At 35.7% G+C, this 26,664-nt stretch overlaps 1 protein-coding gene across 1 annotated transcript in view; it reads left to right on the top strand.

Annotated features, from left to right (window-relative positions):
• The window catches only part of LOC121321517 (inactive dipeptidyl peptidase 10-like), a 113,803-nt gene that overhangs the window by 71,414 nt on the left and 15,725 nt on the right, over positions 1 to 26,664 (top strand). The window contains exons 6-9 of the mRNA XM_041260501.1: positions 18,621 to 18,673; positions 18,799 to 18,880; positions 23,421 to 23,541; positions 26,079 to 26,233. Coding sequence (XP_041116435.1) covers positions 18,621 to 18,673; positions 18,799 to 18,880; positions 23,421 to 23,541; positions 26,079 to 26,233 — 411 coding nt within the window. The remainder of the gene's footprint in view (positions 1 to 18,620; positions 18,674 to 18,798; positions 18,881 to 23,420; positions 23,542 to 26,078; positions 26,234 to 26,664) is intronic.

Genomic DNA, 26,664 nt, shown 5'->3' with positions numbered 1-26,664 from the left:
AATGTTTGACTTTAGATTGGCAGCTACATTATACTGTTTAATTAAAAACAGTGTGAGTAAATAAAACAACTGCAGGTGACCACATGTGCTGAATATTATCATGCTTCTTTACAAACATATTTGTGATATCCCAGGCAAATCAAGGTAAACCATGGGATTGTAAGGCTATTTCCATACCTCATATAATAACACCTCAGGGGCTCTCACAAGGTCCTTGATAATTCCACTGAACGCTTTAGCATCTTGTTCCCCTCAGGCTTCAAATTGTTTCATTGAACCTCGGGCTTCAGTTAAGCACATAAGGATCTGGCTGGAACAAGGTTCTGGATTGGAATGGACTGGAAGAGCTCTTGTGCAAAGTTTGGACCCTCTTCTAAAAAAAGGAAAAAATATGATCTTTAGTCCGTACTTTAGATTCTACTGAAAACAAACACCAGGCTACTGATAGAGCTTCAGCACAGCATTGTTTTAGTCATACCAGTTATTTAAAGGCTTTTATTATTTCAACATTGCTGGAGATTTAGATTCACTTATCTTCTTATCATGTGTTTATAAGAGATTAGGCACAATACATTTAAGACCGAACTATCATAATCTCTGCATAGCCAAAAAACAACTCTGACATAATAGGCAGTGTGTTACTTACAATAAACATCCTTCAGTTCCCTTTAGGATATTAGTTTAAATCCTCTCTAGTAAAGTAGGATCTATTCATCTCTACTGCTGGTGTGAAATGATACCAGTTACCGGAAAGGCAAATTTCTGGAACTGTTTACAGTATATTGAGTAAGAGGTAGGCAAGATGGTTTGCATTCATGTAACTACAGTGAAGTAAATTGCTTTGCTTTTTTTATTTCTTCTTGGCATTGTTGTTTTGATCCCTACATACATTTTTTTAGACTGTAATGATGCCCTATTCATATGACTTTTTAAAAAAATTCCCAGTGTCATACTAATTGCAAAATAGAATTTGAACTACTATTACCAAATGGATTCACGTTTATTTCAGGCTCAGTACCAGCTTTGGTACAGCAAGCCAGAATACAGTGTAGCAAAGCTGGTGTCTTGTCCTAAAGCATGGCATCATTGAGGTGTCATAATGGTGATTCTCCTTTAGCCCCAACAGTGCCACCAAGTGTATTTTCAAAGCCCATGCTATTTGTATTTATTTGTATTTGACGGGAAGCTGATCATACGTGTTTGCTATATATATTTAGCGTGCATTTAACAGTCTCAGCTACTGTGACTTTAACTTGGACATAATTGTATTCCTAAAAATATTACTCATCCAACTGAGTTTTGAATATAAAGTTCCATCATCTGAAGTAGTTTTGGCTCAGGGAACATAATTATGAAATAATTGAGCTCAATGAGATTCAGAGAATTAAGAGTGAACTCATGCTAAAAAAAAAAAAAAAAAAAAAAAAAAAAGAAAGAGAGGCTGTAAGGCGAGAGTGTATTAAAGGGAATGTCCAGACAGTAATTTATGTGTACAGAAATAAAATAATTTATTTTTATTATCTATACACAACAAAATAATTAAATAACAAAAGAAAACAAAATGGTGTGAGGGAAGGAGTGCAGGGGTGAAATCCAAAACAGACCGTGAGAACTCGTCTTTAATCGTCTTCGTGGCGAACCATACATAAACAAAAAAAGACAAAAGAAATGTTAGTGTTTTCAAAAAATCCCGCTGCACCAAACTAGTCTCTCCCTCCACCCGTTACTCCGCCTATTTTACTTTCGGACCAACCCCAAACACAGTAGTACATTCCCTTTAGTATGTAATGTCCCGCCACTGTAGTCAGTGGAACACCAATCCCCAACTGACGAGTGTCCTTATCCTTCACTTGACTCCAGTGGCTGGAATTTACATACTCGTACTTCTGCCCCTCCCCAAGGTGCCGCCCCTCAAAAAGATGACTTTTGCCATGGTCACGAGATCTTGGTAAGGGAAGTCCCGAGTTGGTTTGATGCCATCTACTGTCGGGAGGCTGAATCACAGACCGAAATCCCTTTGACTCATCACAGAGGCCTTTACGTCCATGCACCTTGCATAATTTGAAAGCACGGTCGAACACGTGATACTCTTGCTGAAGTGTCATTGTCCAAGGCGGTATTTCATTCCTGGTAAATGCTCTAGTTTTCTGGTGACAGTTATTCCCCAGGCTGCTTGAATTCATGTATTAAGGGCTTGCCAACAGTTCTCTCTATTGATTTTGCTTCTTGGTTTACAAGTGGATCAATAAAAAGGCGGTTGAAAGACAATTGAACTTATTTTTGGTGACAGTAAACTAACTGACTAAAAATAATATTGGTACCTTTTTGTTTCTTTTAGTTTGTCCTCCTGTTATGGTAACTTCAGTTGTACAGTATTAAGTTTGATTGAAATATCATCACCCACGTTATTAAAACAGTCACTTTCATGTGTTTAAGATTTGTGAATGAAGCCCACCAAGTGCAGTTTCAGGATATGTTCAGTTTAATTTAGCGACAGTTTAAAAACAACCCATTTCTGTTATTAGTTAATAAAAAATAATCAGTTAATGAATCATCAGTATATTTTTAAATTGCCATTGTGTTATAGATATTTTAAATTAAAAGATGAAGGATTAAATAAAATATTAAGGATGGAACCTGTGGCAGGCTGGTGAGTGGATAGAGGCCCAGAGACAGTCTGCAGTTCAAAAAAATACTAATTTTATTATGAATAACACAAAATAAAAGTGCACAAGGGCAAAATAAAGGGATTTAAACACAAAAAGAAAGACAAAAAAGCAAAATGTACAAAATAAAGGTTTCCAGGCTGGGCAATGCCTTCACTGGTTTTAGCAAAATTCCAAAAAATCACTCACTCACACACACACTCACACTCACACTCACACACACACACACACTCACACTCACACACACACACACACACACACACACACACACACACACACACACACACACACACACACACACACACACACACACACACACACACACACACACACACACACACACACACACACACCTGCTTCCTCAGCTCCCTCCCCCTAAATGAGAAGCAAAGGCCTCCTTTTATGTCAGGTGACTGGGCGCTGATTGATCGTTAATTAAGTTAATCATTTAATCAACTAATCAACCCCAGCCACCTGAACATAATAAACCCAGGCAGGTAGGGGAAATTAACCCCATCCCTGCCAATTTAAAAAGGGCAGAGCTTTGCTCTGCCACAGAACCATATGCTGAAAAGGAGTAATATTAAAAGGTGCAGAGTAGATGTCTAGTCCACACAATACTCCTTTATTGAAGTTCCTTATTTTATTCATTAGTTAGAACTCCAGTTCTCTGAAAAGAAAGATGAAGGAGTGAAAGCACTTAAACACAACGCTGAAATGTAATTTTGAAAACGTGGAGGGATTTTGGCTCTCACACATTACTTTTTTTTTTTTTTTTAAATGCAGTTCCTAGAGCTGAATAGCTAGCATGGAAAGGAGCAATATTCATGTTTGAGGATGTTAGAGATTCTATCAAGGTGCAGTTGGATCTTCTTTTTATTTTTACAAAGACGTCCACTTAAGTCTGTTTCTGTGTTTCTTTTCCCATTAGGACATCTGCAGTGCTTAATATTCAGACACTCTCCATTTTATGTTTGATGAACACAAGCTCAGATCTGCCTTCATACCTATGTCAAATGCACAGAGGTAACAGAGCAATGCAGTAAACTGACAGCTCTGGCCTTTAGAAGGGGAGACGTGACCCCCATAGAATAGAAATGGGATCATCGTGACAGGCAACTCCAACTCGCATGAAATCTGCAAGAATTAAATGTTGTTCTCTTAAAAAGCTGGCAAAACCTGGTCTGATACAGATCTTCGCTGATTCTATTTGCCATGGTAATTACTAGGCCTTGCAGACATCTGAATGTTTAGCTGCACTTGGGAGTCCTTGGTTTATCCCTTTGAGATCTGTGACATATTTGTGGAAAATACAGAACAGTAATATGCATTTATTGAGTTTTATTAAAAACTTCAATTCATAAGTAAAGGTTATAATATGTTGAATGCCTGTTGCAGCACAACAAGTTTAATTACATGTTTAAATACATCTTGTTAGAAGGTCAAGCTGTTGTTTCCCTAATGACTGGAGCTCCTGGCAGCAGGCAGAAAGTGTGGAATTGGTGTTTTGATTGTTGAAGAACATACAGTATTGTTTGAAACATATAGCTACTTAATAACAGAAATATGTTAATGGTGGAAATATGCCAATGAAAGTCACTGACAGATGTTACGATGCATCCTTTTGGAAGCTGCTGTCTTTTTTTTTTTTTTTTCTTGCAATCAAACCTCAATTCTGACTTGAATACCCATGTTCAGTCCTGGGCATTCATTCTGATAATTGCTATGTTGTGGCTATTTAAAGGGTTGTGAGGACCTTTTTATTTTATTGCCTTACATGTTCCCATGTGTTGCTACAACTGTTTATGTAAGGTGTGTGTATTGTTTTAATTTTTTAATTTTTTTTTTTTTTTTTTTTTTTTTTTTTTTTACATTTTGACCACTTTTTTAAACTTAAATTGCATTCCCTGCTTCAAGATGGCTTCACGTGTACCCACATGGACCTCTAAGAATTACATTTCCTATCACCCTCCTGCTCACTGTTAAATTCATCTCAGTTACATATGTCAGCTGGAGGATGATGGGACATGTAGTTCTGAAAGGTCCATTCTGGTTCATGTGAAGCCATCTTGAGACAGGGAATGCAATTTAAAAGTTTTAAAAAGTGTTTGAAATGTTAAAAAATAAAACAATCCACTCACCTTATGTGAACAGTTGTAGCAACACATGGGAACATGCAACACAATTAAATAAAAAAAGGTCCTTATGTACCCTTTAAATCATATTGATAATCATCCCAAGTTAATTCTACTTGTACATTGCTTGTAAAGCAGGCTTGTAAACTCAGACATGAACAATGTTTTCCACCATGACAACTGTTGCAGCATAACCAACATTTTATTAAGACTGTAATAAAATAAATAACTTGTGGTACAGCAGTTTGAATTAATCATAATTCTTCTTAAGGCTACTGTCAACTTTCAACATGCCTTATGCCCTTGCTCGTGCACCCATTGTAAGGATAGTGCAGTATATATACTGCATTTAGTGTGCAGTGCCATGTGCAAGGGTGAGCAGGGTTGCATTGTCTTCCATCACTTTACATCCAGTTTTAATATCTGATATTGGTCTAACCTAAATGGATCTTGTATCCATTTGTCCAAGTTAATTTCTTTGCCTGTAGTAGGTGACTCAAAACATACAAAAAAGTCTGGTGATTATCTGAAAACTGTCCTTTTTTTATTGAAAAATAATGACCTGACAAAATCAATCGGGTCAGAAAATCACATTCAGTCATGCTTGGTGAATTTACACAAATAGGTTTCCCTGCAGAGCTTTATAATCTGTGCTCAACAGGCACTTGTACAGCTAATTTCAGCTCCATCTGTATTGGAAAATGATAATCAATAATCACACACACACACACACACACACACACACACACACACACACACACACACACACACACACACACACACACACACACACACTGGCATAGCTAGAAAACCATGTTGCAGTTTTGCTCTAAGGCTTGTAATGTCATATGCCAAATATCCCCAACAAGTGTTACTGTTTTCATAATGCAAGCTTTCATAAATTAATGTGTTGACATTTTGAGAAAAATAAGAACATTTCATAGCTATGAGAACAAATATTTGCAAAAAACTGTTTTTGCTGAGATTTATTTTTAAGGCCTTGTTGGACAAGATATTTCTTAATGAAAAGCAATACTAGATAACATATAACTGAGCTGGAGTGTAGTGTAGCGGAGGTTGTTTCCACTGACGCTCAGCTGTGCTAAAGAGACAAGCTGTTTTCCACCACTTTTCTCTTATTCCGTAACTAAACCTCACCAAAAATAAAAACAGCCACAAATGTGTGCTCAGCCTCGTCCATCTTCGCTTGTTTGTATATATTCAATCAATCCCACAATCCAACAAGACCTTTTGCTGCCACACTACTGCTTCCTCAGTCAGCCACACCTGACAAAATTACACTGGAACGCAGACAGCCATCTTTTACTACACCTCGCACAGACCATCCAGCTCAGCCACTCCTAGGAAAAGGCAGTGGAAACAAGGCTTAAAGGTCAAGGTCTCTTGAGTCTCTGGTCTACAATTAATTATACATTTTTTTCCATCTGGTTGACAGCTACAATGCCATTCTAACCAATAAATGGCAAATAATAACATGTGCTTTCCTCTGAGTTGTTTAAAATCAAAATACTATAAAGATGAAACATTAATGTTGGTGTCGAGGTGAACATTCATTTATGATGAGTAGTTCCTTGCAGATGACCTGTTAACTCAATTTGCCCACGATCAATAATAGCTTTCCATTTTCAGACTCTGTCTAACGTTATGGGTTCTATAGTGTAAATAATTTCAAAATATGTAATTATTTCCTGTCTGCTGGTCATTTTAAGTGCTGCTTATTGCAGTTACTCAGATATCATGTTTATTTATATATTCTGTGTTAAGGCCTGAATTCAGGAGCAGCACTCCAGCCTCAGTATTCTGTTTCACAATAGACAGCTACACCAGCAAAGTGTCTGTATAGGTTAAGGGGCAGCACCATCTCCTGAGCAGGTATTTGGTACAAGCACTGCATATTAACAACAATAAAAAAGGTTGCTCTTAACCCTAAACAGAAACATTCTCTAGCTACCACATGTTGTTTCACAACTGACCTTTGGGATGCCAGGAACCAACAAAGTACAAGAAGCTTGATAACATGCAAACAAAAGCTGTGCAACAAAATTGCTATGCGTATTCGTTATGTATTCAATTTAAATATCATATGTAATTCATATTTTTTCAGTGGGTAAAACACCCATTATACAGCTTATTTTGAGCGCTGGGTACAAGGGAAAAATAAATATATGAAAATGTAATTTGAAGCTACTTCAAGCTTTTAACTTCCAGATTTCCCAAGATCAATTGAGAAAAAGGGTCCATGTTTTATTCAAGAAAACAAGGACAATGTAATAAGTGGTGTAAAAGTGATGTGGGTCTATTTTAACAGTAAATGTGCCTTATTTGAAGTTTGATAAATTACAGATTGTTACAGAGTTGTTTACCTAACACTGTCGTTCCTTAAAACATATTTATTTGATTTTCAGCAAAATAAGAGTAGACTATCCTGAGACTGCAGACCCACAGAAATACAGTACATTATAAGACCTAGGGAACTGTGTCTATCTGACCTGATTATTTTATAAAACACTTTATCATTCCCTACTACTTAAATCTCAGTTTATTACCCAACTGTATTACTATATCCAAAGGTCAGAACACAATATAATTTGCTTATGTCTACTTTAATTATGCTTAGTAAAGAACAATTTCTCAACAGATTGGATATTGGAACTCAGTTGTTTAAAGAATTTCCGTTATTATAAGTTGAAAACAAAAAATCTAATATGAAATACGTGAATTCAAGCATAGGCAATAGCACATCTTGCAGTGTAAGATTAATTTACTTAATGTATTTGTGTTTAGTCCTTAAAATATATCCCCTTTATTGTTGAACTTAATTTATTGGTAAATAAAGTCGATTGCTTTAATTTTTTATTTTTTTTTAAAAGAACGTGGGACTAAGTAATTGCATTGTTATTGGAGTACAACTTAATGGAAGATAAGTGTCCAGCAGAAATCTGTTAATGATCAATTATTTTTGTACTGTAATGTAGAACATATTGAATAATCCCACAGTATCATTTAATACAACTGACCATAAAAAAAAAAAAAAAAAAAAACCATCAGCCATTAAATGACTTTTGTGTTATGTAAATTATGTACCTGGCAAAATCATTTTCATATTATTGGGATTTTGAAGGTAATCCGTTTGGTTTATCCTGTTTTGCTTTTGGGTGTAATATGTAGAACTGTATGAAGTCACGTGGTTTTTCTTTATGAAGGCTTTGCTTGTACCAGCTGCATATTGATATCTCTTTGTGGTACAATTTCTGTTATTAACTACTCATTATCTGTCCTGACCATTGATCAACATGACACATGATTTCCAATGACAGTCAGTCATGATTTTTTATGATCTGTTTTTATTTTAAGTCATAAAATATGGTTTCAGAGCTTCAAAAATTTGTAACGATTTATCTTTTGGTCATCATTATAAAATATGACTCCCTTTATTATGTCGTTTTTTGACTTATGGTTGGAACATATGATTAAAGCATTATCCTTTCAAGTGCCCACAAATATGACACTTAGGTGGTGTAGGAAGCTGTTGAAAAAATGTGTTTTGACACTATTTACAGGAGGAATAAATATATCCAGTTTTATTGTGTTTAAACCTTTATTGGTAAATCATTTAGATAAATCCAGCTACTTCCATGGTAATGTCTTTGTTTAGATTATGTTTATTATTTAGTTTTAGAGATTCGAATCAAACATTAATAACAGCATATTTGTCCTTTCAGAATCTTAAAGCCCTTTCAAAAGCATCAAAATAAAATCTCCTGGAGATGAAAAAATAAAGGTCACTCAAAGGCATACTGGCAATGTAAATACATTCTAATTGAGATGACAAAGGTGAAAACTAGAGAAGAGTTGATTCTAATAGCACCAGACACTAGTATTTCTCATGTCAAGCTTTAAGCAAAACATTATTAGTGTGATATAAATATAGTGATAAAATACTTTGACCCTCCCATTTATCAGCTTGTAGATCGATACATCTTCCCTTGATTGTCCTCACCATTCCTCTAGAAAGTTAGCCAATTGAGATCATGGGAACCAGTTTCTCACACTGGCAATAGGATAATACATTAGTTAGTCCAAATCTGCATTATATATTACTATTATTACTATAGAAAAGGACACAGAGAATACTCCCCTAATCTGAATGTCAAACTTTCACCTGCCAGCCCACATCTTTACCACTGTACAAAACAGCAAGGCTCATTCCTACAAGCAGTTACAGACATGGTGAATTGACTTCTCTTGCACTTCCTCATTTACACAGTCTCCTATTTTTTCCCCCATCTCTTACCCTGCTTGCAAGGGCAAACTGTTTTGCAATTACTCTGTTGGCAGGAAATTAAATTTACAACACGCACTTTATTCCATGGAAACTATAATTGCATTAAAGTTCTCATATTAAACTGAATCTTTTTCAACCAAGCCTTTAGTTTTCTTCATAGATGTCTGCAGTAAACATGTTACCATAAGGCAGACATCAACCCATTTTAATTAAAACCCCAGCAATTGATCTAATTGCCACTACCTCTGCATTCTGAGATTCTGTGGAGATAGCCAGGATGAGACAGTCTGCCCTCATCAGGCAGGCAGGCAATCAGATTCATCATCCTGTCAACTTGAAAGCAGAACCATTTAAGAAAAAAACAGAGTCATCTGCAATCTTAAGTCTTCCCACAACAATCAGTGTTAACTCTCTCATTACCTCTGTAGTTTATTTCGACACCATTACATTATTCAAGATCACTGAGGCCAGAGTCTGCATTGCAAAACATGCTTTAAATCTATGAACCAATCCCTCACAGCAGCATCTGTTGTAGCATATTTGTCAATTTCAGCAGCCCTACGCTCTTTTCAGCACTTCCTTGAATCTCTTAAAAACAAGATGCAATCAGCCACGAAACAAAATGTTCTTCGAAGGTTCCTGTTGAATTTTCCTTCTGAAGCTGCCAGACACTATTTCATTTCTTCTCAAGATGTTTTTTGTCATTGACTGCATCATTGCTGAGCCTTGTTCTCATTAAAGGACGCCCTTTTGCAGTTAGGGAATTTCTCAAATCATTTTTTTTTTTAAATTCCTTCCCCTGCCTGGATTATGCTGGATAGCCTACCTACCTCATTCACTGGTCTTATTGTCATTCAACCTCAAGAGAATTGGTTTACGTGCAGCGAGAGAGGGAGCTGTTTCCTTTCTTAGAGTTGGTTTTGATCATCTGTGTGCTGTCTTGTCTGCACAGTGTTTTAGAGATTGTTTACAGGGTGACATCAATTGGGGACTAAAGAACAAAGTAAAAGAAAAAAAAGTATTTGTCATAGAGCATTGAAATCTGGAAACCACACAACGTCTTTTTTGCCACACAATGTCTTTCACATCGCCACACCTTCCACTATGGCCAGTATAGGTTGCTAGAGTAATTTCCATGATTTGTCATTCTAGTCCCCAAGGGACTTTATAACCACCCTGTACTGTACTACTTTAAGAAAGGCTTAATCAATCAATCAATCAATCAATCTTTATTAGATCTAGCTTTGATAATCTACTTGAGTTTATCAGTTTGTAATTAGAAAACCCATGCAGAATGTGACCGAGGGACAGATAATTGACAGCTGGTTAATCCCTCTTTCACTAATATAAAAAGCCTATAGCTCTCCCTGTTACGTGTGGATGATTAGAGGAGGAACGAAAGCGAGCAAGAGAGAGAAGTCAAACCGAAAGTAAAATAAAAACTATAGGAACAGTGCCCAGCCTGACTTGTAGTCAGTTTTGTGTTTGTGATAAGTGTTGTTTAAACTTTTATTTGTGTTTAAATATTTGTTTAATTTTTGTTGGAAAATAAAAATAAAGCCACACTACTTTGGCACATAAATACCTGCCTGTTTGTGAGTGTATTGATTCCTGCTTCTGGCCTGATTTTAACACCTCAGCCATCCTTGTCACAGGTGGTGTGCACCGTGGGATCACCAGCACCTCCTGGACTCAGGCCAGAGCAAGTACTGCAGATGTTTTATTTTAGTTAAAAAAATTGAGTACATTTTGGAGTGAAGAGGAGGGTGGGAAAGAGACAGCAGCAGGAACAGCCGCATTAGCAAGTCTGCCTCACCTGCCTCTGTTGGGGAGGAGTGGTGCTTTAATTGCGGGCAGGCCTGGCACGTTTCCCCCAGCACCATCCCCATATGGCAGGAGGAGGAACCAACCCAGGAGAGGAAGATGAGGATGGAAGGAGGAGCTGGAGGAACCAGCAACAGCAGCTGCAGAGGGACGTCGGCCAGCTCTACATCGTGAACGAGTGGTGCTCTGGTTGTGGATTAGTTTGAGCACACAGTAGCCATCTGCCCCTCCCAATATCAGGGAGAGGTGTTGACTGCCTGAACGAGCTGGGACCAGGCACCCTGGAGAACCCAAAAGAGCTGCCGCCCTCAAGCACGAACCAAGGAGAAGAAGGAACCAGCCCAGGAGAGGAAGATGAGGAGAAGGAGGCAGAGAGGAAGGAAGGTGTGGGAGGAAGAGGAGTGGTGCACCAATTGCATGCGTTACAGGCATGAGGAGCACCACTGTCTGGAGGTCTTTCAGGACATGGTCCTAGAGTGGGAGGAGCCAGAACGTTTTGCACCCGAGTGGGAGGAGCCCGAATGTCTTGTGCCCCAGCCCAAGAGGGGGGAGTCGGAGCCTCCACAGCCCAAGGGGAAGCCCACAGGTCCAGGGCCTAAGGCACCAGCAGGGTAAGATTACCTGCTGGTTCTGCCTCCAGTTTTGTGTTTGTAACTCCAGGCTTGTGTTTTTGTTTAAACTTTTATTTTTGCTCTGTGAGCAGTGTTGTTGTGTTTAAATATTTTTTTTATTTTTAATGGAAAATAAAAATACGCCGCAGTGTGTAGGCACCCAAATACCTGCCTGCTTGTGTGTTTATCAGTTCCTGCTTCTGGTCTGACGTCACCGCCTCAGCCATCCCTGTCAAAAAGGACAAGATGAAAACTGCAATTTCAGTTCAGACTGTTATCAGCTAGATGTGTTCCCATACTTGCTCTGGAAATGCCACATCTTACACTCCATTGTAAAACATATTTCTCTTTGTGTTAGTTTCATTCTTGGTGTCTCATGCTACAAAGAGATACCTTGGTTTAAAAGAAAAGCTGCTTCTGCAGTTCATTGTCCTCATTTGCTTAATGGTTAATGACAGGACAAATTCCTTAATTAAAAGTGATTTCTATGATTTTGTTGAAACAAATTAAACAGGCAAGTTATACACATGAATATAGTTACATAAACACAAGAACGGCCTTTTAAAAAAAAAAAAATTACAGTACCAGTTATATCTGAAAATTGAATTTGTACTTTTAATTAAACTTGTCAACATGTTTTATACAAATTTTTGTATTTTTATATGAATTGGGGCTAGATTTTCATCATCAGCCATTGTTTGAGTGAAGTGCAGCAAAAAAAAAAAAAAAAAAAAATGGCGTATGTTCTTTTTTGCACAAACTTAACAATATAGGAAAACAAACATTCAACATAAACTGTACTTTTTTACTTGTTCTGTTTCCCTTAAATGCATTTAATACTTTCGTGCATTCCAGGGTCAAACATAATGTACTGTAACCTATCCTATAATTGAATACATTAAAATGAAAAAAAAATAAATAAAAAATTGATGCTGCCTAAGTGAAATCACAAGCTGGAAAGCTACACAATTTTCACAGCGTCTCAGAACACACATTTGCCTTGGCTTCAGATTTAATCTACCCCTTAAACAATATTCATATTTCCACTTCAATTTATTATTATTTATTCTACTATATCACTGGAATTATGTGTTCTTTTGGCTTGTAAATATAACAACCCAGTGTGGAATTTATGTCGAGGTCGCTTGAAAAATTCCACACTGGGTTGTTATATTTACAAGCCAAAACAACACACAGTCCCAGTGATATAGTAGAATACATATAATAAATTGAAGTGGAAATATGAATATTGTTTAGGGACATTTACATAACACAAATAATGTGTTTCCCAGTGTCAGGATTAGGGGGTAGATTAAATCTGAAGCCAAGGCAAATGTGTGTTCTGAGAAGCTGTGAAAATTGTATAGCTTTCTACTTTGCGCGGTTTCTCTTTGGCAGCATCAGATCAAACAATATTTTAATTTTATTTTTATTCTAATATATTCCATTATATGATAGGCTACAATACATTATGTTTGTGTTCTTGACCCTGGAATGCATGAATGTATTAAACATAACAAGTAAAGAAAAATGCAGTTTATGTTTTCCTGTATTATGTTCCATTTGTGCAAAAAAAAAGAACCTTTTTTTTTTTTTTTTTTTTTTTTTTTTTTTGCTGCACTTCACTCAAACAATGGCTGATCATGAAAATGTAGCCTACAGTTGGAATGTTCCAGTATTGAAATAAAATAAATAAACACATGCCCATGTATATCCTGTAATTTAAGGATTGTATTCATTTTAATTTTACTCTACATTGTGTTAACAAGTATTTTACTGCAGATGTACCATACCCACAGACATGTGCATATTTCTGCAATATACCGTACTTGATTATAAACTTAGAAAAGAAAAACCATGTGACTTGATGCTGTACTGCACAGTTAGATTCACATTGCCTTTGGAGAGTCAAGACTTAGCAGTCATGCCGGATTCCTTAATAGACTGGTTCCGGATTGTAGAGGGGACTGCACCATTCATTTCAATAGGTTTCACTGTGTCTTTGGTTGCTGTATCTTTCAATAATTAAAATCCAATAAAAATAAGGTTTTGTGTCGTTTACATGTGCACGGTATAGCCTGTAGTTGTGATTAGTGTACTGTGGTGTGATATATGATATGTTATGTTATTGTTTCTTAAACATGAATCTTCAAGTGCGCTGCATAAGAGGAACTTCTGTCTTTAAACAAAGGCCTGTGATTCCTAATGGATGTGTTTTTAAACCACATTAAAATGATATACCTCCATGTTAGAAAGCCACAAATCCCCATTGTTCAGTGTTTTGAATTTGTGTTCTAACACCAAGAAATGTGGTGCCACTGTGATTATTTATTTATTTGTTTATTTATTTATTTATTTTTATAGCAACATGTATCCTTCCATAACAAAGGCAACACACAGAATTTAGATTTAATCTACTCCTAGAACTGGATAGTACTACTGACTATAGATTGACTGGATTTAATGGTTGGACAGTTTACAAAAATACCAATGCTAGCTTTGCAGTCAATTATTTTCTATGTGCTGGTAATGGTTCCTTCTGTTTCTTTGTTTGTGTAAATGTGGGATTCGGAACGCATCTGTGCACAAGTGGCCTTTAACATTCCAAATAAAACTGACAAATCATCTGCACTGAAGCTGAAGACAGCTTCCACTGACCCGGGTAAAGACTGCAGAAGCTATCATAAATGCATAAATAAAACACAGAAACATCTGAAGGACTGACAAATAAAAGCCCTGGATGGTTAACAAAAAGCATTATTATGCGGTGGGAACATAGCTGGGTATTGGTTTGGAATAAAAAACATCAAATGATAAAACTCAGCTGGAATTCGTGGTGATTTCATCATGGAGTTTTTCTATCCATGTTCTGTTTAGTTGTGTAGTTAATAGAATTTAAATTGAATGCTCCAAAAGAAACATCCGATTTCCTACATTTACAGATAACACAGAATAGTATTTTCTCTGTGAGAAGTACAGTATGACGCACTCCAAACCAAATGTATGTGTGACTGTGTTTGTTTGTTATTGTTTGTTGTCAATTTAAAGTTGGAACGAATGTATTTATTTATTTATCTATTTATCTTTGTTGTCTGTGTTAAATTCTTCCAGTTTTCTTTACCAGCACACAAACTGCAAATTACTACTGCAAACTACTGTTTTACCCTTGCCTTTTCTGGTGTCTATATTGTTTCTGAGTTTAGTTTCAACTCTAATGCAGTACTAGTACGATATCTTGCATGTTGGGGGCACACGCACAGCTGCTGTATTTTCAGCAGTTGTGATTGCTTAAACTTGATAGTGGCAATACTGAAGCAATTATATTGAGCTTAGAAACATCTATCATAGAAAAAAATAAATCCTGTATATTGAAGATTTGAAGATGTTTTTACCTGGCAGCCAGCAAATGTAAAAAGAAAAAAAAAAAAAGACCAGGTGGCAACTCTAATAATGTTGAGTAATGCCATCACATTCACCCAGCCAGCTCTGAAGTACTTGTGTAGCTGTCTGTACTTTTAAATCCCTTCATGCACTCGCCTGTGTAGGGTGATGGAGTTTCGACCAAGTACGCGCATATATGTCACCAAACTGTAAACTTGGTAGTTTTTTGGGATTTTTCAGTGGTGTAAACAACACCGGCAGATCACACGCGCCGGTAACTGCTATTTTATTTTTATACCTGTAGAATTCCAGTTTTGTTGTGTGGTATCCCGAGTCATCGTACTTGTACAGAATAACCTTGTTCATTTGGATTATTTTCTTTAAATTCATTCTCGTACTGGTAGTTGTGACAGCTTCGCGGCAATTTTAGACCGTCAAAATGGCGGACATGACTCCCTGGGTCACGTGACTGCAAAGCCTCTATACAGGTCCTAGTTATACAGCCGTTCAACGACGAAAATCCGCCTCTATTTGATGACATCATCAGCATATTATTAATGTTCGCTGGTTGCTGTTGGTAGCTGTTGCAAAAAGAAAAACGGAATCCACCGACAGCCTACTACCGAAGTCTGCAGCTGCCAGTCACATAGCTGTGTATTGCAAAACCATTTCACTCATACTTTGCCACACTACCTAAAATGCATTTCTGATTGTGGGTGGCAATATGACTGCCCAGTCTTTCCTCATTCTACAGTGTCAAGTAATACTGTGACCTTTCAACTATTCTATACTGTTATTTCCCAGCACTATACACACAAGGTGTTACATATAGTACATTTAAAGCAATGTACAAGTCATGTGACCAAATGATCTAATCCAGTGTTTTCCTGTATTGTTCATTCTGTCATTTACTAGACATCAGAAATGCGATTCCACAGACACCTTCTATTAACGAATTTTACCAACTACACCTATTAAGGCTACTATGGGGGCTTTTTCTTTGATTACCTTGCAGGAAATGACAGAGCTAGTTCAAAATATGAGAGCTACTACATACTCTCTTGATCCTATTCCTACAAAACTATTAAAAGATATTCTTGGTGTTATTAATACCCACATTTTATGCATTATAAATGGTTCGCTTTCCTCTGGTATAGTTCCCTCTTAAGGTCGCTGTGGTAAAGCCTATCCTGAAGAAACATCATTTGGACCCTAAAGGCCTCAATAACTATAGGCCAATCTCCAACCTACCGTTCTTACGTAAGGTTCTAGGGAGAGTTGTTGCAATTCAGTTACAGAACTTCTGGTGAATTTGAGAAATTTCATTCTGGTTTTTGTGCTGCACATAGCACCAACGTGGCCCTTGTCTGAGTTGTGAATGATCTGCTGATAATCTCTGACTCGGGCTTTCCATCAATATTAATTCTTCTTGATCTATGTGCTGCCTTTGATGCTGTAGATCATTCCATCCTACTGAATCGTCTTGAAAGCACAGTGGGACTGTCTGGCCTTGTCCTACCCTGGTTCAAATCTTATCTTTCTGATAGGTTTCAGTTTGTCTCTTTTGGGGAGGTAAAGTCGGCATTATCGGAAGTTGTCTGTGGTGTTCCACTGGGCTCCATTCTAGGTCTCTTGCTGTTTTCATTATATATGCTATCATTAGGTGACATTATCCACAGACAAGGAGTGAACTTCCATTGCTGTGCTGATGATAACCAGCTATATTTGTCCCTAAAACCTGGAATTTCTCCTGACTGGCTGTTATTAGCTACTTGCCATACAGACATCAAGCATTGGATGTCACATAATTTTCTAATGTTGAATTTAAATAAAACAGAGGATATGCTAGTGGGATCACAGAACCAACTTAAAGAAAATGTGGTATTATATGAGCTCGACCCTTGCAGTCTCTCATTGAAACTTAAAGTAGAAATTAAGAGTTCGGGGGTCATCTTTGAAACTGATCTATCATTTGAGACTCATACTAGGGAGGTTACTACAGTATCGTTTTACCATTTGAGAAATATAGCCGAACTTAGACCAATTATTTCCATATCTGTTGCTGAGAGACACATGCCTTTGTTTAATCTAGAATTGATTTTTGTAATGCACCTTTTTTCTGGTGTACCAAAATGTGTGGTCTCCTGTTTGCAGCTTGTTCAGAATACTGCCTCTCCATGTGCAGTGTAGAATTGCTTTGAAGAATTGAAGATTTTGCTGGTAACTAGCACCTAGTTATTTGCAGGAGTTACTGACCCTGTATCTTACAAACCACACTCTGAGATCACAGGATGCAGGGCTGCTGGTTATTCCAAGGCTCAATAAAAGCAACACAGGAGGTAGGGCTTTTTCTTGTAGAGCTCCGAAATTATTAAATTATGGAATGCTCTGCCTTCGTTTGTCAGGGAAGCTGGGACTGTTACTGTTTTCATGTCAAGACTCAAAACAGTTTTATAAAATGGCTTTCTTATTTTAGTGGGTTTTAATAAAACTTTAAAATTGCTGCTTTTGTATTGTGTATACTGTTATTTAAATGGTCAGTTGTATGTGTGACATGCTATACAAATGTATTGTGGTTTGTTCTTGTATTGTGGTTTTCTGCAATGCACAGTACAGTGCTTTGCAATACTTTTGAATAAACAGTGCTATATAAATGCAATATATATATATACATATATATATATATATATATATATATATATATATATATATATATATATATATATATATATATACACACACACACACACACACACACACACACACACACACACACACACACACACACACACACACATGGTGTGTGTGTGTGTGTCTGTGTGTGTATTAGACTTTTTAATCAGTTTAAGTTTAGCTTACTTCTGGAAATCTGTGATCTTTAAGACCAAAAGATATGTGTTCCTGTTGATTAAATGTCTGCTGTAAGACTTTCATTGTAATCAATGAACATATTTGTTACTTTGAAAGTTAAATTTGATTTGTGCCAACAATAAATACAATACAAAAAAATAAACAAACAATGAAAAAACAAAACAAAACAGTATGAAATTATATATATATTTTTTTTTATCTGTTGTCAACAAAAAGTGCAATTGGTGTTTCTCAGTAGCAAACATGTTTTGCTTCATTGGTGCTCATCTATGTATTTCATTATTGTGTATGAGTAACATGGCTTTGAGTGGCAGATTGAATTGAAGCAAACTGTATGCTGAGTCAGCGTTACAAAAACCATAAACTATTTTGTATATATTTGTGTCCAATAATATGAGAAAAAAACGAATATTTGTACATAATTATTCAGTGCCAATGCTATCGCTGTTACCTTAGGCAAAAATTCTGGTAGATGGTACATTAAATAAATCTCAATAAATGTCCTGCATACTAAGTTTACAAAACTGTTTCTTAACAGATCTTATAAGACGCGTGTTATGACAATTATTTTCACAATTAAACAGATGGATTAGGTAACATAATTTATTTTAAAAGGTATTTAGTGCATGCAGATGTGTGCATTGACATCACTGGCTTGTAAAATTAAGTTGGACCTTTAGTTTTTGTTGTAAATGGAAACCAAGTGCCAGAACAGATCCCTTTCTTCAATGCAAGTCTAAACTCAAAATTCCAAGGCCAGCCAATTATGTCTAAACCAACAGTTCTGTATTATAACTGCTAATACTTCTTTCTTATTTTATTGTAGGTATATCGACATTCATATACTGCATCATATGTTATTTATAACATACATACAAGGTAAGTTACCCTCTCATGTATACCTGGAATAAGATACTGTAAAAAAAAATAGCATCTGATTTTGGATGTGTATTTATATAACAGAACTGCAATCTGTAATGGATTATTTTGTAATGTCGTTCTAGGGAAGTTTGGGAGCTTAACCCCCCCGAAGTGGTTGATTCGGTGTTGCAACACGCAGCATGGGGAGTACAGGGACAGCAGCTGGTAAGGTTTATTATTGCATCTTGTTGTATTGAACACATTTATTAAAACTTACAACAAAGGAAACATAACTAACTAAATACAAACCAATACAATACATTAACACTGAGTGATCCCATTAAGGACCAGTACATTAGTAGCTTAGCTGCATAACAAAGCATAATTAGGTCAAAACCAGTGGAACAAACTACAGCTCTGGCCAAAGGTTTTACATCACCTTATAAAATTAACTAATTTTGCTTCATAAAGTCAAATAAAACCTACTGAATAATGTTATGTTAACAAATTGAATTACCATTTTGTAGTTTTCCATACACAACGAAAAACTGACAAAAATTGAAAAATGTGACATCTAATGCAAAGTCCTGTACTACTTACTATTATGGCTTCCGGTAGAATTTTGCAATATCATTTTGTAGTTTCTTTGATTACATGATATTAAATAAAAGATGATTTAGTTTTGCTTGGTCATGGGCTATATCTAGCACAGTATTGATTGATTGCAGAACTATTTAGAAAGATTTGCCCATGCTTGCATCATGTGACAGGTAGGACTTTGCTGACACGAAAACTTGGCCAGCAGGCATGACAAAAAACATTGTAATCCTCTCTTCAGTTTTACAACTGACATATCAGCATTTTGTGATTGATGTTTGATGAATGCAGCAGGGCATATAAGATGCCAGTTAGACACACAGCTTATTTGTCAGTTTTCTAGACTGAGTCAACAGTTTCAAGCCGCAGGCATGGTTAGGTTCCAAGCAAACATGCCATGGTGCTCCAGGGGAGGTAGGCTAAGGCTGATACAGCATCAGTCACACACCTAAATGAACAGTTATCACTCAGCTGCAAGAACAGATATGGACTCCAGTCCATGGAGTCCATGAGGGAATCTTATAGGCTAACACAGTATAATTAAATAGGACTTCAACTCACTGTTCACAGTTGGTAGCTGAGTTTCAAAGGGGACTTTTTTTATATTTTTTAGTACAATTACACTGCATTGCAAGATGTGTTGTACTGATATTTATCAGCATGGCATTTTCACCCCTCTGTGCCGGGGTCATTGTAATTCAATGTTTCTTTTAGGAACTTCATTTATTTTGTGTAACATGGCACTGAAGCATGTATATCTGCTGTAGAGATGTGCACCACAACTGTGAGAAATCATTGAACATCCACAAGCAGACTTTTTGTCTTTTTTACACAACATTTAGGTAACATCTATTGTATATATGTACGATTTGCCCTATTTTGTCATTATTTTATATTAGAAAATGGCTTGGTCTTTGTTTAACAAAGCGCAAGCTATAACATTTGAGAAAACCCTTGTGTGTATTAGGCATGCTATAATTTCTTTAACCATAAATCATGCCACGTCAATTAGTAACCATTACTATAATGATGGAATTGAGCATGACAGATGTACAGATTATTTGGAAAGCAGCGTGCTGTAACAATATTACAGAAATGATGTGCATGTACAGCACTTGGACAGAATTCAAGATGACAGAATTCTCTTTAAGTTAATTGCACTGTCTCTGCAATGCTTAACAGTGCACCACTGATTTGAACAACAACAGCAATATTCAGCAAAGCATGCAAGCAACAGCATGTTTAAATCTTAAAGCAATCTTAGTGGCTGTTTAAAAAAAAAAAAAAAAAAACATGTATTTTTGTCACTGGTTCCTGATTAATGATACTAGTCTATTTAACAGTAAACCCAAACAGCATATATTGCCAGCTAAGTGCATGAGCAAGTTTTTCTTGCTTTTTTCCCCATTTATAATCGGCAACTAATAAGTATTATACCTAAATAACTAAATATACCTTTCCAATATGGTTTAAACATCAACTTGAAGTACTGCATGATTTAGAGGAGTACTTTATACAGTCAACATTTATCTTTGTGATATCTTATTATTTGTATTCTGTATTATTCTCTACAGTTGTTTCTATTAATTTATTAGGGTTACGATCTCATTTTCTTGTTTGAACCAAAGAAATGGCTACTGTGAGGTGTTGTATAAAGCAGCTGTCGTTTTTGATCACTCTGGAATTGGTAAATAATAATCTAAACATTTTGAGCTATAGAGAATGATCAACAACACTCTTAATATGACATTAAACATGTAAGAAATCATATTATTATAAAAATGTAAATTATCTAAAGTACAGCTATGGACAAAAGGTTTGCATCACCCTATAGAATGAACTAATTTTGCTTCATAAATTAAAATTAAACCTGCTGAATAATGTTATGTGAACATATATAATTGCATACCGTAGTTTTCCATATGAAATACCGTAGTACTATTTTTCAATATAATTGTGTAGATTCTTTGATTATATAAAGTTTTAAATAAACTAAAGTATATATCTAATTTATTTTATATATAATTTAATAATATATATATATATATATATATACTATATATATATAATATATATATATATATATATATATATTGTATATATATCTTTTAATATTCTTTTACGCAAATCCAATTTAGAAAATGCTCTAGCTCACTCAAGTCAGTAGCTTAATATAATATATATATATATATATATATATATATATATATATATATATTAAGCTATGACTTGAGTGAGCTAGAATTTCTAAATTGGATTTGCGCCCATCTTTTAACAACCTAGTAACACTGAGGGCATAATATGTAGTCTTTCTCCTAAATGTATGAAGCATATGTCTACTGACAAGGTCCTGTCATCTGTACCTTGAAAGAACGAATAATGCTGAATGTACTGGCAACACACAGTGCATAAGGATGACATTGTGTTTCTTTCTGCTCACAGCACTCTGGGTATTTAAAGCTCTAGGTACTACATGCCTTTATGTATTTTTAAGATTCCCAGTTTATCATGTTCTTGTCAATCTTCTTCTGCCACCACCGTAGCAATTTCAACCGTGAATATCTCATAAACCATTTGAGATGCTGACTTCATATTTTCAGTGAAGTTGCCACTGTCACTTTGTTAAAGCCTCATCTCCGAGGTCATTTGAGCTGTCGGCTTCATGTTTGCAGGTTATAGAATGTGCTGGTGACATTGATATGGTTTCCATATTGAAGAATGGTAAAGATGGTGGTGAATTAGTATTTGTCGATTCCCCAAAGCAGATGTATCATAAAGTCAGAAAGAGTTACAGTTGGCTTTAGCTCCCAGACCTAATTTTAAAGTTATTACTAAATGTTAATTTATAACCCTGCAGAACTGACAACTTAATAACCATCCCGTAAGACCTAAAAAGAGTGCTTTCAGGAAGTAATTAAAAATGTTACATAATCCACACGTATCAGCTTCAATTTCCTTGAGTTGCTATTTTTAAGTATGAATGTATTACTTAAACACACTAGCACTAACACCACATCTGCCAGACCACATTTAAACCAATAGTAAACCAAACATAGTCATTTAAATAAAGACACTGGATTCAAATCATACCAAAACAACACACAAACCGTTCTTTAAATTCACCCGTTCTAAAAATAAACAAATACATTTTAAATTAGAATACAATAAACGCAACACATTTAATTTACATGCAGGGCTTAGCTCTGCCCCCTATCATTGTGTGCAGAGCTCTGTTCTACCCTGACACACAGTGTTTGATCTTTGGCACTTTATAAGGGTAGCAGCACCATAATTAAAACCTGTTTTGGTCAGGGAATTAACTGTTTCAACCCGGCAGACATATAAATAGGTGCAGGAAAAATAACTCTGCAAACACCAAATGGCTAGTTCAGTCCAGGAGAAATAATGGCACTCAACACAGCAAACCAGTAATTTATATATAATTGGGTATAGTAGGATTGTCTTTTCGCAAAGTTACTTTGTGCGTTAGAAAAATTGACTCCACTTAGGTTATATAATGCCATTAATTGAAATGGTAAAATTACTTCCAGATTGAAAAGATATTAACACGATTTAAATTGCAAATAAAATAAATACTATGCTATAAAACAAAATAGAGTACAGTAGAACAGCAAACATGTTCCACCTTTTATCATGTCTTCTCTTGGAATCATTCCAATGTGTTTAAATGCATTTGGCACATTGCCGTGTAGAATCTGCAAGTATAATTTTAACAGCACAAACCAGACACTTGTTTAATATAATCATAGAAAGAGAGGATCAGTGATTCTGATTACTGCTTATAGTTGTTATATATTTGTTATAAATAGAAAATACTAAGCTGTAGCAATCTGTGTTGGATGTGTACACACAATTCTAGAGAAATAGCAATAGCTGTTATGGTTCTCCTTCTTTAGACAGTCTGTAAGGGCCAGGAAACAGAAGAAGGTCATTTTCAGGCATTTCTTTCTATCAACTTTTACTTGTTGGGGACATTTCCTTGCAATTTTACTCATGTTAGGAGGTTTAACAACAGTAGCAAAGCAATGCTGAACTTGTTCAACATGTTTTAGCTTAGCAACCAGAGCCATCCCTTCCAGCTTGGAGGTCCAGAACTGTCTAAGAAGCCAAAATAATAAACAATCACCTTTTCTTGTGCTTGTCATAGATATACATATTTGAAAATAACATCTACTACCAATCTGAGGTAAAAAGCAGTTCGTTGAGACTCACATCATTTGGAAAAGAAGGAGTCATTTTTAATGGAATTGCAGACTGGTTATATGAAGGTGAGATTTATTATCATTATTTATTTATTTATTTATTTTTGGCATTTTGTACCAATTCATTGGGTAGGCAGGTTTTATGCATAAAGCCACATGCTTTTTCAGTCCATGAGTCTAGTCTTGATTTGATGCACATGTATGTAAATCTATTTTTAGTTAATAGTCTCTGGTATAATGTACTGTGTTTATAATGTAACCTTTCTGAAAACATGCAATAATAGATGGAATCCTTGCAAATGGGCACATCAGAAGTACTGAAATGTTTTGGGATTAAAATAAACCCATTATGCTTCTCAAATAATTTTGAAACAAGTATTTACTTTTTTTCCTACGCACACACACCCACATTCACAATGTACAATAACCAGAAGAATGTCAAGTAATGCTGTCATGTGTTGTCAAAATGCTCCTCGAGCAAATTGTATTTCTTAATTAAAATGCAAATGTCAGTCTCTGTACATTTGGAGCATCAAATGGAGGTTATTATTATTGGTTTTGGAACACAGACTGTGGTCTACAAGCTGCATTTGAATGTCTGGTTAAAGAGCCATGATCGTTCTAGATTATCTGTGATTGTATTTATGGCAGGTATAGAAATTGCTGATAAGCAAAATGTTAAAAGCGCCTTTAATTTTTGTTTTGTTTTGTCCACTAAAAGTTTAGTTTATAATTGGTTTCTAATTTTACAACCCTAGTTTTAAATAGAGCACTGATATCTTTACTTGGGACAAGTTACAAACCTGGGTCTGAAGAATACATTTACCTTAACACTCAATCATAAGAATTATGAAGTTGTCCTATAATACTATGGGGCATTAAAGGGAGATAACAATCTTCCGAATAGTTCAATTCAGAGACAACGTTTAGGATTCTGTACTAGCGAGGGAGACTGTTGTCTCCAGTAGCTACTGTATTTTTGAGGACTCTCTGTTTTTTTGTTTAAGGTCCAGGATGAAAGAAAGTCAGTTATGTGATGATTTTGCTGAGATTCAGCTTTTAAAGGAATCAAACATTCCTTGGCAGCCAGTGCAGTGATATCAATGAGACTCTTTGCTATGTTTGCTTATCCTAAACTGCAGTCACAGAATAAAAATAGTACAGCTAGGAACCCAAATGAAAGTGAAAAGCAGAAACATTCTCTTATAAAATGTATACTTATACTTGCATCTTCTAATATGACTATCTTATAAATCTTTGCGAGTCTATTCATGCTTAATCATAAGTGTAGAGTAGAAGAACGGGAAAGCAGAAAGTCAGCCTTGAAACTTCCCCACAAAGGAATAAACCAAGCGTGACTACCTTCATGTGTGGATGCACATGCTTTCATGGGAACTGTGAAACCAAAATGCAAAATTAGTCTCAGGAAGTGTCAACCGCATTATTTAATTTATCTCAAACTATGATTAAATATGAATGCATACAAATTGGTAACTTTAGAGCAGTGGAGTTAATTAAATTTTGTATATTATAAGTCAACCATGTTTTTGAAACAGAATTGAATTATTATGCGAAGAGTGTAAAGTTGAAGAGAATACTAATCCAATTTCTCATTTTATTTTATGTATTTATTTATTTATGTATTTATGTTACATATTGGCAGTACAATTTAAATTAATTCAGTTAGCCTCAAACAAGCTTCGAACCATTAATGTATGTCATCTATTATACTGACAAAAAGGTTATTCAATATTTATCTCGCTGTTGTACTGTGACCCCAATACTATTTTAATCTCATTTTGCGTTTTGGGTTTAGATTATACTGTTACTGTAGAATGGCACACTTAAGAAAACACGTTTTTTTTTGTTTTTATTTCCCCAGAATTCTGTTTTTTTACAGCGTGATATGTTTGAGTCTATAAAAGGATGTTACAAAGTATTCACAGTAATCCTGATTATCTTGAATCTGTTATGTCCCATAATGAATTATTGGGCCAACCCATAGTATACATTTAAAGCTTAGAAACATTAAATTAGAGGTGCTGAGAAGATGGATGAAAAAAAGGGTCACAAAATCAGCCCTGTGTAAAGCAAAAAAGGTAAAAACTCAGCCAAACTGAACTATTGTACCTTCATGTCATCCAAACATTAGATAATACAGTCTTCAGCTGCATTGCATACACAGTAGAGTAATATGAAAAAGGTTTCAAAAGACGCAAACCATATTAGGTAGCAGCTGTTTGATTTGTTGTTCTGACAAGAGACAGATTGTGAAGTGGTAGTGTATCACACAACACTGCCCATTACACTAAGCACATATCTATGAAAGCAATTCTCCCCATTCAGTTGTTTAAACATGTTTTTTTTTTTTTCCATTGTACTTGTTATTTAAAAAGTATACTCATGAACGTTCGTAGAGTGCTGTGCTAACGAGAGCAGTAAACATCCCACTCGACCCCTGTGTACATATACACGTATATGTTCTACTGATTTATTTGTCTAGCTTCAACCTATTTCATGTTTGCACATCACATGTAGCTGGTAGAGTAATAGAATGCATTACACCCCCCCCGTACACATAATGAATTGATTGCTGTTTACAGAAGAAATACTGCAGTCCCATGTTACACACTGGTGGTCCCCAGATGGAGAAAGGCTGGCGTACCTCATGATTAATGACTCCCTGGTATCAAATATGGCCCTGCCTCGTTTCACTGGCAGTCTTTATCCCAAAGGGAAGCTCTATCCTTATCCTAAGGTAAGGACTTTGTTTTTTTGTTTTTTTAATCCATCAGCATTTTTTCTTCCTGCTGCAAATTAACTGCGGGCTTTAGTAGGTTAAGTGCGGCTTTGGAAATTCCATTGGCTCTTCTGAATTGACACTTGTTTAACACAACTGCAGATTCTGTTTGGAGGTTAAATAAAGGTCACTCTATAATGCACCTGTTTGATGAAATGCATTAGAACGGTATATTATAAATGGTTATAATGTACTATATTTAGAGGCTATTGATTTTGTGAGACGTTGGCCCGGGATATATATATATATATAATATATATATAATATATATATATATATAGATATATATCTATATATATAATATACACAGTGGCTTGCGAAAGTATTGACCCCCCCCCCTTGGCATTTTTCCTATTTTGTTGCCTTACAACCTGGAATTAAAATTGATT

This window comes from Polyodon spathula, chromosome 10 (genome assembly GCF_017654505.1).
Source record: "Polyodon spathula isolate WHYD16114869_AA chromosome 10, ASM1765450v1, whole genome shotgun sequence".
In the NCBI taxonomy this organism is placed as follows: Eukaryota; Metazoa; Chordata; class Actinopteri; order Acipenseriformes; family Polyodontidae; genus Polyodon; species Polyodon spathula.
This window is presented reverse-complemented; position numbering and strand designations above follow the sequence as displayed.